Source organism: Corylus avellana, chromosome 2 (assembly GCF_965113065.1).
Source record: "Corylus avellana chromosome 2, dhCorAvel1.hap1.2, whole genome shotgun sequence".
NCBI lineage: Eukaryota > Viridiplantae > Streptophyta > Magnoliopsida > Fagales > Betulaceae > Corylus > Corylus avellana.
In genome coordinates, this window is record NC_142491.1 from 24,793,977 (window position 1) to 24,812,967 (window position 18,991).

General features: G+C 33.3%; 1 protein-coding gene across 1 annotated transcript; it reads left to right on the plus strand.

Annotated features, from left to right (window-relative positions):
* The first annotated feature begins 17,268 nt into the window (after window positions 1–17,268).
* KCS7 (3-ketoacyl-CoA synthase 7) lies at window positions 17,269–18,971 on the plus strand. Its single transcript, XM_059587643.2, has one exon. It carries the CDS (start codon window positions 17,589–17,591, stop codon window positions 18,954–18,956), a length of 1,368 nt encoding a protein of 455 aa, XP_059443626.2. The 5' UTR covers window positions 17,269–17,588; the 3' UTR covers window positions 18,957–18,971.
* Window positions 18,972–18,991: the final 20 nt, after the last annotated feature.

An 18,991-nucleotide genomic window follows, 5' to 3' on the forward strand; every position in this document is an offset into this window, starting at 1 on the left:
AGTTTTCTTTTCACTATTTTTTTTTTCTTTATGTTTTTCATTTTAAACTATACATATGGGAACAAAGATTTTAGCATGTTTTAATTTATATGGATTAAACTAATTAAAGTTAAAGGCCTTATGATGTATAGTAAAATTTTATGCGACTTATACATTTATACAATGTTCTGTGTATGATTGTGTGTCATTATGTTGAGTAATATATTGGTGTATAACCTTTAGTATGTCTTTTTATTTAAAAGGGCGTGATAGGTTTTTTTTTTTTTTTTTTTATTTTTTTTTTTTTTTTATTTTTTTTACAACCTATAATGAAAAGTTCGATAGAGGTGTTTAAATTTTGAAACTAAACTATAACAAAGAATCTCGCGCATGTTTTTTCTATAACTAAAGTACTTTTTTGAATGTTCATAATTTGAGTTTTATTTGTGTTGAAATCTAATAAGTATTACACCAACAATATTAGAGATTCTTTTTAATTTTATATTAATGTTTTAAAGTTTTCCTCTTGCAATTATGAAAAGTAAATTTCATAATACTTATGAAAAGTACGATTATAATATTTTTAAATTTTATAATTAAATTGTAATGAAGAATCCCGCAAATGCGCGGGTTATAAGCTAGTGGTAATAAATGGTCAATCATACATTTGGCATTAAGGGCAAAGATCGATACAATTTCATAAAGAAAACATATTAAGATTGTGCGAAGAACTAAAATTGTAATGTCCTGCTCTAAGTGTATGATATTGTCCGCTTTGGGCCTCAGCCCACATGGTTTTGTTATTGGATTTACCCTAAAATGCCTCATACAATTTAGAGAGAGCATGCTCTATATAAGTACATCCTCTTTCTCACACCAAAGCAATGCGCGAAGCCACAATCACCCCCCCTCTTGGAACCCAGCGTCCTCACTGATGGCTCTCATGGGCTTGTGCACAACCCCCATCTCAGGCCGAACAACCTCGCTCTGAATACCATATGTAACGCTCCGCTCCAAGTGGTATGATATTGTCTGCTTTGGGCCTCAACCTGCACGGTTTTGTTATTGGATTTACCCCCAAAATGCCTCATACCATTTAGAGAGAGCATGCTCTATATAAGTACATCCACTTTCTCACACCTAGGCAATGTGCGATGTTACAATCACCCCCCCTCTTGGAACCCAGTGTCCTCACTGACGACTCTCATGGGCTTGTGCACATGCTCTATATAAGCAAATCCCCTTTCTCACACCCAGGCAATGTGGGATGCCACAATCGAAACGGATAATATCATACCACTTAGAGTGGGGCGTTACAAAAATAAACCTTTGCATATAATATTTACAAGAATGTGAAAGTTAAGAAGAGGAAAAAAAATCAGCAAATTTTTATATTTAGTTTCATGATTGTGGATTCTAATTAGATGCTCTCTTATGTTTTCCATTTGAGGATTTACAAGCAACATCTAGCTATGAAGCATATTCTCCAAAGAAAATAGTATCTCAAGGTTGACAATCGATTATTATGCACAACCATAAAATTAGTGTACCTCTTCATCAGCATAGCCCATAGTTTCCAGCTCAGCTAATAGATCTCTTGACTTTTCAAACAAGCCTCCTTTAACACATACCTTTAATAAAGTTGTCAAAATTACCTGGAAGCATTTTGAGTATGAATATGAGGGAATACCATAACCAAATCACAGCTACTTAACATAAAAGCCAAAAACACAAAAGCAAAAAGCAAAAAAAAACTACATGACAAGAGGTAGATTAAGAGACACAGAAACAGGAATCACATATCAATAAGGCCATATACCAATTATATAAGTAAATAAAGTAGTAATAGCAGGAATGCAATGAGTATATATATGCCAAGCACAATCATCTTGATACATGTTTTAGCAATATTCTCAACACATTGATTGTTTTTTCTATATCGATCTCTTGACCTAAGCATCAACCAAACGGAAAAAAGTTGAGCTAAATTAACCCAAGTGACCAACAATATCCTCTAGCAACGATGTCTATGACTTCAATCAGAGCATATTATCTGAAAACATTACTGTAAAACTACTGAGGGAACATATACAGGAACAAGGTGTTTGTCCAAGCCTCTTCCAAAATTATTAGCAAGAGGTATCTTACATAATAATGAGACAGGGAGAGAGAAAGGAACCTCAATGCCTGGTGCCTATCTAACAAATTCTATATTCGGTGTACAGTTGCAGCATAAGCCTCTGCCTGGTTCTTACTTAAAGTTACAAGTAAGGTCTATCTTCAAAGGTTCTTGTGTTCCTTTCTCTACAGATTGAATAGGCCGCTGCTACAAGCATTAGCTTACAAATCGTGCTCAGCAAGGATTTACCTTTGAAACTTCGAACCGTCCAACCAATGATCTCAACCCAGCTACTGGGCCCAAGAAAATGAGAGTTATCTTCAACTGTGTCATTTAAAAAACTCAACATACAGTCTCCTTTCAGCAAGATTTGCTTATAGCACTCATAAATTACATGACACCTCAAATACATCTCACATTCAGAGAATTCCCCCGCGTCATAGGGAAACAAGAACTGGCAATTCACAATATTTCACTGTTAAAAGTTATGCCTTCATCGTGACAAAAAAATTTACATATGTACTGACTAATTTTATCAGCCTCTACCGTCAATTCATGCAAACGTGTTTACCCTTACCTGCACCATCTTTGTCTTTTATGGATGTGACCCACCCCTCTCAAATCTTCAGTTTCAGATTTTCCTATGTGACCTTGAATGCACTTATTTTTAAGCTTATACTTCTCAATTCTTTCATATTTTTAATCCAATTTCATCTTAACTTCTCATTCTCAAGTCAATATGGAAATGAGTCATTGTGAAGAAGCATATTAGTCAAGTTCTTAAAGAATTCTTCTAGGCACAACTCGACACTAGATTTTCTCATGGTCTTAAGTATTGGACAGTACCAACATTTATAACCGGGTATAGTTCTGTATCAGTGCCAAGCAAAAATCTGAAAATAAGATCAGATAAGACCAGGAAACATAATTGTGTTAGCTTATTTTCATTGTAACAGCATCACCATTCATAACAAGGTTGCAAACAGTAAAAGGATCCATAAGCCCATTTTTTGGTCATTGCTCTGGTCTTTCTTTCCCCAATGCCTCCCTAAATAAATTTTCTATGTTGAGTTGGAGAAAGGGAACTTTGAAAGCTCAGGAGTAGCTCTGCAGATGGGGACTAGAGGTCTTTGACTTTTCAGGAGAATGAACAACAACAATAATTCTGCAATACTTTGGTCCCTCAAACAACAAGACATCTTTCTTTTTACCTCCTCAGTCCCAAGCTATAAACACTTTGGACCTTAAAGACACATCTTTGTGAAGTACAGCTCTAACGGTCAGCATTCGGAGTATTTAACTGAAACACACCCACACACCCACATATATATGAGGACTTCTAATGGTGGTTAGGACTCTACTTTATAGATGAACCCTCTATTTAATATCATTACAGGAAAGAGATTGTTGGTTATGACTTCCTTCTTCCTTGCCACAAGTTGGTACATGCTTCATGTCCCGCACCCCCTGAGTAACTCAAGCTGAACATCAACGGTGATTTTCCGGTGACTATGGTCTAACTGCTAATTTTTCCAATCTTGGGCTGATAAAAATATATAAAAGTAACCCTGAGGATTTGTCTTAGTATTAATTCCCACTTCAATAAACTTTCTCTCCTACAACCCCACTTTAGCAGGACCAGCATATCTATATACTCTTATCAGTTTTTCTTTTTCTTTTTCCCAATTGAATCAACTATTCTTAGTCTCTTGTATCAATTTTTTTTGATAAGTTAGCCTCATGTATTAGATTAAGGAGATCTCCTTCTCCCTTGACTATTTTCTAATTGTTGAATTATTTTCCTTTCATGACATGGATTTAGTTGATCTTGTTAGATCAATTTATTTTGCTCTAATAAAAAAAAGTGTATTTTGGTTTGACATTATGTTTTCATCTGTGTAACTCTTAGAAACTTTTTTAAAAAATGGATGCATTTATTTTTCTTTAAATTGTCTGTGCAGTAGAAGTTTGTAAATGCCAGTTCCTCACTAATTTAAAAGAAAGAAGTCAAATCAAATCGTAGTGAAATAAGTATATCATATGCTGAAGAACCCCTGCTATCACTGAAATTTCCCAAATGCTCTATGTATATTTTCAAATTGCCGATAGTGGCAAAAACATTAAGCAAACCTCTCCAAAATAGCATCACACACCTGCCAATAAAAGAAGATGGTGAATGTGATGATGCTGAAAGGACTTACACGGAGGTTGAGGTAATGAGGGCTGTTAGAGAATAATATGCAATTCTAGAAGGGGTGTGATGTCTCACTATTTTAGAAAAATGGTGAGGTGTCCCTAGTAAGGTTTCCTAGTATGAACTGTGTGTGTGAACTGTCTAGTATCTCGAATATTAATTTCACAAAGCTCCTATATATGTGGAATGAACGAAGAATGAGATTTACCCACATTTTCTCTTACATTTGCCTATTCCCATCACATCTAATAAGGGATATAATAACATCATGGAAGAAGTTTTAGACTTGTCGATTCTTACTTTTTATTACTGATATAGAATCCTGAAGTTTCTGCGTCACTAAACAGTGTTCTTGAACTAGTTGGTATTTTTTTTTTTTTTTTTGTAAGTTGAACAAGTTGGTATTACCTGTGGGTTAATATGTAATAGCATGTTTTCTTATATATGTAATCCAAAATAACCATTCTCTTTTCATTGGATTTAATTTATAGTATTAGTGAATTGCTGAAAACTCAGCACTTCAAAGTCATCTGCTACTAACACAGCCATCTCAAAGCATGGTAATACAAAGACCTAGTACAACCTCAACATTTTGGAGGGAAAAACAAAAAACAAAAAAACACAACTATACTAGTTTCAGAAAATTATAATCTTTATTGGCAAAGTAAACATTAAAACAAACCTTATTTGGTACTAACCCTGCAGATTTCATATCTTGATCCAACTCATCGGCCTTTTTGTAGTTTCCACTTGTCGAGTAAGCATTGAGCAAAGAACTGTAGTGAAATGGATTTGGAGAATAACCTTCATCTTTCAACTGGTTAAAATAGCTTTCTGCTTCTTCCCATTTGTTATTTGAAGCACAAACAACTAGGAGTGTCCCATAAATTACACTATCCATGTGCAGCCCATTATGTTGAAGCTCCAGAACCAGCTCTAATGCCTTAGAATAACCATGTTTCACTTTGATACAACTTGCAAGCAGCTAAGGATGACAATAGACAATAGTGACGATGAAAGTCAACAATATAACCTATTGAAATTATAACTACTAAAGAATAGTTAGCATAATAATGACTAAAAGTTCTATTATGCTGCCATCACATTTGAGATGAGTATATTTTGCTCAATGATGCAAGTAATTGAGCATAATCATGAATGACTAAACCCCAAGGGGTTGACTCAAGTGGTAAGAGCCTTGGTTTTGGTGGCATTTTTCATTAGGTATAAGGCTCAACTTCCTTTGGGTGCAAACCATTCCTTAGGACCAACCCGCCGACGAAGTCAAAGTATTACTCAATCCATGTGGAGGGGACGCTTTGTATAGGTACGAGGTTTATCCAACAGGGGTGGGTACACGAAGGGAAAATGATCATTTTCCTATATGAAGTGGCCTTAGCTTAAAAGGGTTCCTCATTAAAAAAAAAAAAAAAAAAAAAAAAAAAAAAAATCATGAATGACTAATATCAAACTCCAAAGAAAAAAAAAGTAAAATACAAATTCAAACTACTATTTGCCATGGAGAATGGATTGGAAAGGTTTAGTGTAGTTTCACAATGGAATACCCATATATACTTTTTATGTACGTGTCAGTTTATCTATATGGCATACAAAACAATTTCATTTGACTCTTTTCTTAATTATTAAGTTTGAAGATTACTTATCAAAAAAAAAATTAAGTTTGAAGATTCTATGTGTGATCTCATTTTTGAGATATCCTTTTTTTATGCATGACACGTTAAAACCTTAATAAGATGACCAATATAAACTCAAAAACTGGACATGGTGAGCATAGTCATATATAGGTCATGAGATTACTATCTATGCATAGATACTATCTGTATTAACATAATGTAACTATCTTAGTGGAGATATCACTAACTTCTATAATAGGTTCTGTAGCAGAAATGCACTAGTTTGCTTGATTTTCTGCACAATTTTCTATTATCAAAGGAGTCCAAACAAGTGATAACATGCAAAATAGAAAGTCTGAAATACGCCTTGCTAGTGATAAGTGTCTCATCACGTAGCCGAGTGCGTCAGCAATTCCAGGTCACTTGAACAACTAGTGTTCACAGATGCTAAGACAAAATTTGGTATTTCATAATATGAAGTGAAATAGCCGACCGTTCTATATGTATGTAACAGCATCTGGCATTAAACCATTAATCTTCATCTGATGAAACAATTTTATGCTTCTCTCAAATTTGCCATTCCTGACCAGATAACTAAGAACAGAATTACATATGAAGACATTTTGTTTGGCCGATTCATCATGAATATTGCCATTGTATATCTTTATTGCCTTCACAGGATTTAGGCTCTTCCCCATGAACTTCATATAACTGCTATAAGAGCTGCAATAATTGCAGACTTGAGATAACAATTGTCAACAATTATAGAAGCAAAATTAAAGAACATGGTTAATTAGCTTATCATTCAGAGGATGGGAAAAGGAAAAAAGAATACACCATAAGAGAGAGAGAGAGAGCACAACCATTAAACACGGTCTTTTGAAAGCCAAGATGAATCCCAAGTGGCAGTAAGACTTACGAAAAACAATTATAAACTACATAAGAAAAAGGCTTACAGAGACATTTTCTCTATACTTCCAGTTACAACTTATAAGATCCTTTTTAGAGAATGATTTAGAGTTGTTGACATTCTTTTAATGTTTTCATCATGGAAGATAACAAAATCTCTTCACCCCTAACCATATCATTCCATACTTGATCAGAAGTGAAAATGATATGATCCATTGAACTGTGGAGTAGAAAGGTATGGAGTCAAGATTATTTTAATGAGAATTCATGTATTCACTGACAACCCTCTTGGACTTGATACTTGTAAATTTTTATGATAAGTCCATGATGCACAAATTAGGCAAAGTAGAAAGGGAAACACATTCAGATATCATCACAATGATGGATAATTGTATATTTAAAGAAGTCATTAATTAATATGAAAGCTCAGAATTCACCTAAGACTTGTGAAAGAGGAAAGCTTGTCCTATTTTCTTTCCCATCCAGATCATCAACCTGTGTGTCTTATTATTTAGTAGACTATTATATGACTATCATACACTTGAGATGACGTGACATTAATAATCATCATTTTGATCTGCAATGATTTGCAAAAAAGAAAAAAGAGAAATTTCACAAAACCGTTATGAACTTCCACGCGTTTTGAAATTGCCCCTCTCTCTAAAGTTTTAAAACTCTCAATCTAAGATAGGAAACTTTCAATTTTTTGAAATATCTCCCTCCATTAGAATTTTCCATTAAATCTTGTCAAAATTCCTAAAATAGCTCAATTTGGTTTATTAAAAAAAATTGCAAAAATAGGCGTAGATATTTTTACAAATTTCGTTAAATCTTGACCAACACTTGAATCTTTGCAATTTTTTATAATAAAAAGCCAAGGTTATTTTGGAAAAAATTTTACAAGATTTAACGGAAAATCCTAACGAACGGGGAATATTGTAAAAAATTAAAAGTTCGATGCCCTAAATTAGGATTTTTTGAACTTTGAGGGATAGTTTCAAAACGCGTGGAAGTTCAAAGGGGTTTTGTAAAATTTTCCCAAAGAAAAATCAATGATTGATTTTCACACATGATTCCAGCCATATAACAACAGTGTCGAGTACATACGTAGCAGACTACTAAATAACATTTCTGATACGAATAATATGTGAGAATATTCCTAACACTTTCTAGCGTGTAGGTGAACTTGAAAGTCAAACTTGCTTCAGGATTTTGTCTCATCATATATATATAAGCCAATTTTGACGTAGAGAGTGCTTAGAATTGCGACACGTGTCCATATTTTTTAGTATCCGAGAGTGCTTAGAATTGCGACACATGTCCATGTTTTTAATATCTGAACCTTTTTTTTATTTTTACCTCCGGTCATTAATTAACGTAATTAATTGTGTTAATTATATTTTAAGAGTTTTCCATACATAAATTATTCAATAAATTAAGTATTATTAATGTCCGAATCAAATAAGAAAACAAATAATATAAATGAAATTATAATCTTTTTTTTTTTTTTTCAAACCAACAATATTTTATTTAAATTTTAAATTTTTTACTCATAATTTTTAATAATTGAACCGTGCAAATATTGAAAGGGTTTTTCCTTTTTCTGTTTTTTTTTAATGAATTAAGTGTACAATTTTTTCTTAATTAATTCATTTTGACCTTTATTTTTATTAACTCACGTGTCCATGTTTTTTAAAAAAAAAAAATTAAAATTTTTTTACTCATAATTTTTAATAATTGAACCGTGCAAATATTGGAAGGGGTTTTTCCTTTTTCTATTTTTTTTAATGAATGAAGTGTACGATTTTTCCTTAATTAATTCATTTTGATCATTCTTTTTATTAACTCATGTTTATTTCTCTCACTCTAAATCACAATTTTTTTTTTTAATAAATTAAGTGTCTTAATTCATTAATATCTCTCCCTTTATTAAAACACAATTTTTCCTTGATTAATTCCTTTTGACATTTCGTTTTATTAACTCACATTTATCTATCTCACCTTAAATCGCGTCGGTCTCTCTCACTCTAAACTATAAAAGCCGAGTTTTGACGTAGAGAGTGCTTAGAATTGCGACACGTGTCCATATTTTTTAATATCCGAGAGTGCTTAGAATTGCGACACATGTCCATGTTTTTAATATCTGAACTCTTTTCTTATTTTTACCTCCGGTCATTAATTAGCGTAATTAATTGTGTTGATTATATTTTAAGAGTTTTCCATACATAAATTATTCAATAAATTAAGTATTATTAATGTCCGAATCAAATAAGGAAACAAATAATATAAATGAAATTATAACCCTTTTTTTTTTTCACACCAACAATATTTTATTTAAATTTTAAATTTTTTACTCATAATTTTTAATAATTGAACCGTGCAAATATTGAAAGGGTTTTTCCTTTTTCTATTTTTTATTAATGAATTAAGTGTACAATTTTTCCTTAATTAATTCCTTTTGACCTTTATTTTTATTAACTCACGTGTCCATGTTTTTTTTAAAAAAAAAAATTTAATTTTTTTACTCATAATTTTTAATAATTGAACTGTGCAAATATTGAAAGGGGTTTTTCCTTTTTCTATTTTTTTTAATGAATTAAGTGTACGATTTTTCCTTAATTAATTCATTTTGACCATTCTTTTTATTAACTCATGTTTATTTCTCTCACTCTAAATCACAATTTTTTTTTTAATAAATTAAGTGTCTTAATTCATTAATATCTCTCCCCTTATTAAAACACAATTTTTCCTTAATTAATTCCTTTTGACATTTCGTTTTATTAACTCATATTTATCTATCTCATTCTCACCCTAAATCACGTCGGTCTCTCTCACTCTAAACTCACTCTCTCCTTCTATGGCAACAACGTTTTAAAACTCTTTTCTATAGAAGTTGACGGTTGCACAAAGTTTATTTGATCAGTTTCATGGAAATATATGTGACTCCGAATTATAATTTGAGATATGAGATATTCGAGATGAATGTATCTTTGTACTTTTATGTATAAATTTTTAACAATTGTGAATTGATGATCTTTAGTTTGTTTTTTGAGAATTTTTTTTTTGTACCAAACATCGTTTTAAATTACAGATTAGGTAGAAATGAATATGTTTTCATTTTGTTTTGTGAAATTTTTTGTTCAGCTTTTTTTTTTTCTTTTTTTTTTCATAATTAATTCATTTTGACCTTTCATTTTATTAACTTACATTTATCTCTCTCACCCTAAATCACGTCGGTCTCTCTCACTCTAAACTCACCCTCTCCTTCTACGGCAACAACGTTTCAAAACACTTTCCTATAGAAGTTGACAGTTTGCACAAAGTTTATTTGATCAGTTTTATGGAAATATATGCGACTCCGAACTATGATTTAAGATATGAAATATTCGAGATGAATGTATATTTATACTTTTATGTATAAATTTTTAGCAATTGTGAATTGATGATCTTTAGTTTGTTTCTTGAGAAATTTTTTATTTTATTTTATTTTTTTATTTTTTTGTACAAAACACCGTTTTAAATTAGAGATTAGCTAGAAATGAATATGTTTTTGTTTTGTTTTGTGAAATTTTTTGTTCAGCTTTTTTTTTTTTTTTTTTTTTTTGGATATTAAGATATTCTTCATTTGAATGTTTTCATGTATTTTTTTTTTTTTTTTCATTTGCTTTTTTGAATAATTGAATGTTTAGAATTAGGAGTTTTATTTGTATTAAAATATAATACAAATAAACTCACGTCTCTCCTTCTACGGCAACAACGTTTCAAAACTCTTTCCTATAGAAGTTGATGGTTGCACAATGTTTATTTGATCAGTTTCATGGAAATATATGTGACTCCGAACTATGAAAATATATGTGACTCCGTACTATGAAATTTTTGTTTTGTTTTGTGAAATTTTTTGTTCAGCTTTTTTTTTTTTTTTTTTTTTTTTAATGTGGGTATTAAGCTATTCTTCATTTGAATGTTTTATTGTTTTATTGTTTTTTTCATTTGCTTTTTTGAATAATTGAATGTTTAGAATTATGAGTTTTATTTGTATTAAAATATAATACAAATAAAGTCACGTCTCTCCTTCTACGTCAACAACGTTTCAAAACTCTTTCCTATAGAAGTTTTTTTTTTTTTTTTTGACATGTCCGCACAAGAGGGGGGAAGGGGATTCGAATTAGTGACCTCCACTTCATAAAGTGTGGTCCCAGCCGATTGAACTGCCTCTTGGGGACCTTTCCTATAGAAGTTAACGGTTCCACAAAGTTTATTTGATCAGTTTCATGGAAATATATGTGATTCCAAACTATGGAAATATATGTGACTCCGTACTATGAAATTTTTGTTTTGTTTTCTGAAATTTTTTGTTCAGCATTTTTTTTTTTTTTTTTGTGTGGGTATTAAGCTATTCTTCATTTGAATGTTTTATTATTTTTTGTTTTTTCATTTGCTTTTTTGAATAATTGAATGTTCAGAATTATGGGTTTTATTTGTATTAAAATATAATACAAATAAACTCACGTCTCTCCTTCTATGGCAACAACATTTCAAAATTCTTTACTATAGAAGTTGACGGTTGCACAAAGTTTATTTGATCAGTTTCATGGAAATATATGTGACTTTGTCCTATGATTTAAGGTATGAGATATTCGAGATGAATGTATCTTTGTACTTTTATGTATAAATTTTTAACGATTGTGAATTGATTATCTTTAGTTTGTTTCTTGAAATTTTTTTTTTGTACCAAACATCGTTTTAAATTAGAGATAAATATGTTTCCGTTTTGTTTCGTGAAATTTTTGGTTCAGCTTTGTCTTCTTTTTTTTTCAATTTTTTTTTTTCATTTGCTTTTATTAATGTTCAGAATTATGAGTTTTATTTGTATTAAAATATAATAGGTATTACACCAACAATATTAAAATTTTATGCTAATTTTATATTAATACTTTGATAATCAAAATTTATGTTTTCTTGCTTTTTTCTTTTCTTTTCTTTTCTAATTTTCTATTAGTTTTCGTGTTTTTTTTTTTTGGTTTTTTATTTTTATTTTTTATGCTTTTCATTTTAAACTACACATATGGGAACAAATTTTGTTTGTTTTAATTTATTTTTTAGATTAAGGGAAGATTGAAATGTTTTATTTGATTGTATTAAATATTGAGTGAAAGAATTTGTTATTTTTGTATCCATAAAAAAAAAAAAAAAAAAAAAAAAAAAAAAAAAGATTTGTTATTTTGCTTTATATTATTTTTTAAATGTCCAAAATTTTATGAGTTTTATTTGTATTGAAATATAATAGGTATTACACAAAAACCTATTGGGTTTAGGGTTACTCAAGGTTTTGCTACCATTCTCAATATATTGTTATAGGGTTTAGGGTTACTCTTTCCTTATTTTCTGTTCTAATTTATATATTATTTTTCACTCAAATTTCTTATTGTTCTTTTGTAAATTTAATTGACTTTATTGTTCATTATGTTTTTTTGTGTTCCAATATTCCTTCTACGATTTTTTATCTCTTTCTTTAATGAAAGAAATAAAACTACTCCTAGGAGAATAAATATTTTAATATGTTTTATGGGTCTTATGATTTATGGATCTTATGTTTTAACTCATTCCAGCTGGTTTTAAATTACACATATGATAATTTTTTAATATGTTTTAATTTATATGGATTAAAACTAAAATTATGTATGGTTCTTTTCATAGTATATTTTTATGTGATTTATATATTCATGCAAACTTATATGTAATTGTGTCACTATGTTCAACAATGTACTGTTGAATAACCTTTACTATTTTTTTTTTTATTATTGAAATAGGCATGATAGATTTTTTTACACAACTTTTTTGACCTATAATAAAAAATACAATGGAGATGTGTTTTAAGCTTTAAAATCAAATTATAATGAATAATCTCACGCATAGTGTGGGCTCTAAGCTAGTTAAATTAATAGTTGAGCTAGCAAATAACTCCAACACCTGCTGGGTCGTTTTAGACAGGTGATCATTATGCACGGCCACCCCCAAGTCATGGGGGTGGTGGCCAGCCACCCTAGATCTAGTAGGGGTGGCCGCATGGCCTATGGGGTGGCTAGTGAGCCAACACATGGCCATGGGAGTGGCCTCGCGGCCACCCCATGGCCTATGGGCTGGCCGGCGAGCCACCCCATGGCCTAGGGGTGGCCGCGCCACAGGCCATGGGGTGGCTCGCGTGGCCACCCCTATGGGATGGGGTGGCGGCGCACCCCATCCAGGCCTTGGGGTGGCTGCGGGGCCACCCAGCCACCCCCCCGGTAGGCCACCCCCATGGGCTAGGGGTGGCAGCCAATCACCACTAGGTGGCTTATCTCTTGCATTTTTCAATTTTTTTTTTTTAAAAAAAAAAAAATTGATTAAACCTGATATAATCAGGTGGTTTGGTTTTGTTATTATGCTCCATGCTGAGGTGGTAACTCCTCATTAATGGGCACAAAAGGAAAGTTGTGTGCAACCTCCCTATATAAGTTATTCTTCTCAAACAATCCCTGAGAGGGAAATTGCAGCAAGGTGATTAAATCCAAAATTCAAAAGTTAAACAAAGAAGAGGTAAACATGTGCTTTGTTTTCATTGAATGAAATCCATTGTAAGAGAATTTCCACTGCCTATGACTCTTCCATGAAAAAAAAAAACAGAGTAAAAGGAAAGAACACATCCAATGTCAATCCCTGTTATTGTGCTTTGGATACTTTAAAAGAATTTGATGTGCCTGAACCTATATATGACAATCAAGGTAATGCAAGTTGTGACAATGACTAGTCATCTCAAGCCAATGGAGCATGACGCAATGTCAATCCCTGTTATTGTGCTTTGTATGCATGTATTTGTGCACACATGCCCACATAGAAGTGAGAGTAAGCTGCAACATCCCCAAAACTGAGAGTTAATAAGAGAATCTGTAGTCCCTGAAAGTCGATCCAAAATTTGCAGCTGCTGAAAGCAATAGACACAAGACGAGTAAAGTATGGATGACCTTTCCAGAGCTCCACTAACAACTGCACAAAATACTTTAAAGTTACATGCTTCCTGGAGTTGGAAAAGAAGACTGTTCGGACCCCCTCCCTCTTGTATTAGCCTCTTATACTAACCAATGAACCCCAAAACCACTCAAGTACATTATATGATCCCCTCAATGATAAAAATTATTCAATTTGGCCCACTATTGCTGACTGTGCTTGTGTGTGCATGTGCACACGAATACAAGTGTGAGTTTGACATACATGCCCAGACCTTAAAACTATGGTTAGGAAGCCAATCTGTAGTTGTTGAATGTCAGTCACCATATTATGATGCCTTTGATAATCTCTCAAGTGCACCCTTCTTATGGGCGGGGGGGGGGGGGGGGGGGTGTGTGGTGGGGGGTGGTGGTGGTGGGGTGGGTGGATATATGTCCCATGTCTCATCTTGGGATCAAGGATGAATACTTACCATTTGGGTCCTATATGCAAGTTTGTTCAATATATATATACCGACACTTTGTAGATCAAATAATTTACACCTACAGGTGTGTACCTGATCAATCTTGTAGCCACAACCATGGATGGCCTTTATAACGTCATTTATCAAGTTGATGTTTCCTGACTTCAAAAATGCTGTACAGAACTTCTTAATTGCAGGCTTAGAAATAAACCGTGCATGGTCCTGAGCATGGAATGTTTTAACAAAGCAATCACTCATATGATAGGTATAAGAATAAATCTAAGAAACGTTAAACCAACATAGCATACCTTCACTACTACATAGGCATCTTTCAGTTTGTAAGAATTCTCCGTGTTGCGAAACTATTTTACAAGGAAAAAGTAGGCCACACCAATGGCTTTCAAAGAGAGAGAAAAGCACCAAATTAAAACAATCCGCTCAAGACTTCTTATTTAGAAGTGACAAATTCAATAACAGCATACCTACTCTGGTTGGTGACCTCTACTGTGCATGTCCTTCATTGTCTGGTAAGCAAGCAGATATAACTTCTCCTTACACAAATATTTGATTAGGATATGAAAGGTATTATAATCAGGACTGATTGCTAATCCATCCATCTTCTTTAGCATTTCCATTACGCTATCCATTTCACCTGCCCTGCAGTAAGCACATAGTGTTGTGTTCAACATAACCAAGTCATATCTGTCATGGGTAGCTTGAAAATCCCTCGCCAAATGCTTTGCCTCTTCCAGAAGACCACCCCGGGAAAATGCCGTAATCATGATACTGTGGGAAAAGCCATCTGCAGGTGGAAATACAATTTATACATAGTGATCACATCAGGTCACTTCTATCAAATTAAGAATAATGGTTCATGCACAACCTGTTAATTTCTTAGTACAATTTATACAATTGACAAATTGACAAATAAAGTCACACTTTATGAAGTAGCTAGAGATGTACAGTTACATTATATATCTATATAACATATGTATACGTATATGCATATGCATATGTATATATGTAAACTTCTTTGCCTGCTACAATTATAAGGCTCCTAATTAATAAAGGTCTTTGTAGGGGCCAAAGACACTGTAAATTTTTCTAAGTTGGTTCTTTTTTCTTAATTTTTTCTCCTTTTTTTTTTCCTTGAAAAACAGGCAATACCACTTCTAGAAAATGGTTCACTTACCCAACTGATGGATCCAAGAATAACAAAAACAAGTGATACAAAAGTGGTTTATCATATGGCTACCGCTGCATTTTGCTGCTTGAAAGGAGTTAAGGGTCACAGACTTTCTATGAGCGAGGTAAGATTGTATATGGTTGATCATGTGAGAGAAATATCATTTCTCAGTTAGAATGACCTTATATATTAAACGACTTATTTCTAAAAGAAATTTAGAAGTTTTTATAGGCAATAGAGATAGCAAGAAAGAAAGAAAACAATGACCAAGACTTGTTCAATTAATGCTATTGTGCTAGGTCGACTCCAAATCCTATGTACACCACCTAAAACTAATTCAATTCCTTGATCCTTCCAAATACCATAGTATAAGATCCTTTATAAAAGTTTTTACTTACTCCTAAAGTATTATGGTCTTTGCAATGTCGGTATCCTATGTTTTAGCTCTCTTTAATTTCACTAATTTATTAGGATTTTCTGTTAAATACTAACGGATGATGGTAAAATGCCCAAAGTACCTCGGTTTTAAAAAAATAAAAATAAAAAACTAAAAGTTCCTTGGTGGCCGTGGGTCACATATAGTTTCTTTTTTTTTTTTTCTTCTTTTATGTTTTACTTTTAATTTTATAGTTTTAAATTTTTTAGTTAAAGGGTAAATTTATAATTTTATAATATTTACAGAAGTATAAGGGGCGTTTCACTTATTTACCGTTGGATTTAACCCTAAATCTTATCGGTAAGAGTGAATTTGAAAGGGGATAAAACATTCAATATAGACATTGTTATTTCTTAATAATTCGAGGCTAACGTTTGCAAAACCCGTGACACTTCAGGAGTAAGTGAAAGTTTCCCTAAAGTTTTATTGTACATCCATGAGCCTGCTAGGGTTTTAATATGATTTCACATTGAGGAGTTGGAGTTACTTAAAATTTGTAGTATGTGTAGTAGCATGGCACTTCTTTCTCCACCCCTATAGCTGCCTTTCTGTGGCTTTTTCCTCTGTAGTGTAAATACTTATTAATAATGATACTTTTGCAGGTCCTAGCTGTGGTTCGTGGTGATGAGCTTGCCATATCCAAGAGCTAGAATTTTTTTGAAAACAGTTTGCATGTGGACATGTAATTCTAAAGTGAATTGTGGCGTAAAATGACTTGCTTTTTACTCAGTAATTGAGTTGGGAGTTTACTATTTCCTTAACTTGGTAGAAATATGATAGTTTGTGGCAGTTAACTTCTGATCATGGAATTCAACTAGTTTTGTGGAAAGGTCTAGTACTTTTGGCTATTTCTTTTTAGCGGAGACATTGCTAATTAACCACATGAATCAACTCAAGCCTAACTTTTTTTGTTCTTTTCTTTTCATTTAGAGAAAACTTTAGTTATTTGCTGATGTTTCGGCACTTTTGCAATCATATCTTTGAGAGTTTAAAAAGTCACAATATTGGGTTTACATGTTTCAAAATTTTGCAATGTCATTCCTACCATTAGGGTTTAGGGTTATATCATGATCAGAAGGTGTACAAATGACATGTCCATTGCACCACTGTAAAACTAATAAAAATACAAAACTACCTTTAATTAAAAAAAACGTGTATTTTGAAAATTTTGACATCCTCCGCTAAGATTTAACAAATAGGTGACATAGCAAAATTTTGAAAATTTTTTAAGAATATGATTACAAAAGTGTGGAAATATTAAGAGATAGAGTGAAGTTTTCCTCTCTTTTTGTCTTGGGGTAAAGTTAAAAAAGCCTACTCCAAGCTGCATCCACTAACTCAATTGATTAAAAAAGAATGGGCAATGAAGTACGTAATATAGGCAACACAAACACACAAACAAGCATGCATGTACAATACACACACCTTCCTTCTTCTTCTTCCCCTCCTCCTCTTCCTTCTTGGCTGCCAATTTCAGAAAGGTGCTTATTGCCAATTTGTGTGACATCAAATTGCCAAGTGTTAAGCTTAGGGGCATAACAAAATATGGTTAATACATGCAAACTATGTGATCAAACAAAGTTGCCTTTCGAAACTTCTTTCTTTCTTTGCTTGTTTGTGTGTGTGTCTATATATATATATAAAACCAAAAGCATCAAAAGAAGCTCCTAGCAAGAGTTTGAGAATGGCGGCCATGCTATTCAGAAATTCATCTCTTACAAACCTATCTATTATAAGACAATCTCCAATCCCCATGACCCATTTCTTAGCTGCAACAACACTAATCATTATTGCAGTTATCTATTTCACTTTCAGATCCAATTCTGTCTACCTTGTTGACTTCTCCTGTTATCTACCCCCTGAGTACTTGCGAGCTCCACATTCCCATTTCCATGAACACTTTGATGCAGTTGGAGCATTTGAGACAGAAAGTCTGGACTTTCTGATAAAAGTATTGGAAAGATCAGGCATTGGAGTTGAGGCTAGCGAACCTCTTTCACTGCATGAGATCCCGGCTGCTCCTTCCTTTAGCAGATCTCTAGAGGAAACTAAAGAGGTTCTGTTCACCGTTGTCGAAGAACTTCTTTCCAAGCACAACATAAACCCAAAGAGCATCGACATCCTCATATCCAACTGCAGCCTCTTCTGCCCTACCCCGTCTATCACGTCATTGATCGTAAACAAGTTCGGATTCAGGAGCAACATAAAGACGGTCAGCCTCGGCGGAATGGGTTGCAGTGCTGGGATGTTATCAATAAGTCTGGTTAAAGATCTTCTAAAAGTTCACAAAAATTCAGTAGCTTTAGTTCTCAGCATGGAAGCTGTGACTCCCAATGGTTATATAGGTAATGTCAAGTCCATGCTTATTGCCAACGTTTTGTTTAGAATGGGAGGAGCGGCTGTTTTGCTGTCTAACAGGAAGCAAGACAAGCAGAAGGCCAAGTACAAACTCCAAAACCTTGTTCGAACACACATGGGCTCCAATGACGAGGCATACCATTCTGTTTTCCAAAAACCTGATGATGCTGGACATATCGGGGTGTCTTTGTCACGGGGGCTTCTGCACGTCGCAGCCATTGCATTACAGACAAATATATTGGAGCTAGGGCCTCAGGTGTTGCCGTACTCGGAGCAGCTCCGGTATGGTTGGTCAGTGATTAGGCAAAAAATATGGGGGCGGAAGGAAGTTTATGTGCCGAACTTCAAAAGGGCTTTCGAGCATTTTTGTATACATGCTGGTGGAAAGGCAGTGATTGATGGCATAGAGGAGAATCTGAGGTTGGGAAAGGAAGATGGAGAAGCATCAAGAATGACATTGTATAGGTTTGGGAATACTTCATCTTCTTCACTTTGGTATGAGCTCTGCTATCTAGAGGCAAAAGGAAGGGTGAAGAAGGGAGATCGGGTTTGGCAAATTGCCTTCGGAAGCGGCTTCAAGTGCAACAGTGCAGTTTGGAAATGCATTTCAGATCTTGATCCCACAGTAAGAAATCCATGGTCGGACATAATCCATTTGTATCCGGTTCAGATTCCAGAAGTGTTTGATCGTTGACTATCCATTGCAGATGCAACAAACATCTCTTTGAT

Coding starts and splice junctions, on each gene's coding strand:
- KCS7 (XM_059587643.2), top strand. CDS start 17,589: ATGGCGGCCATGCTATTCAGAAATTCATCTCTTACAAACCTATCTATT.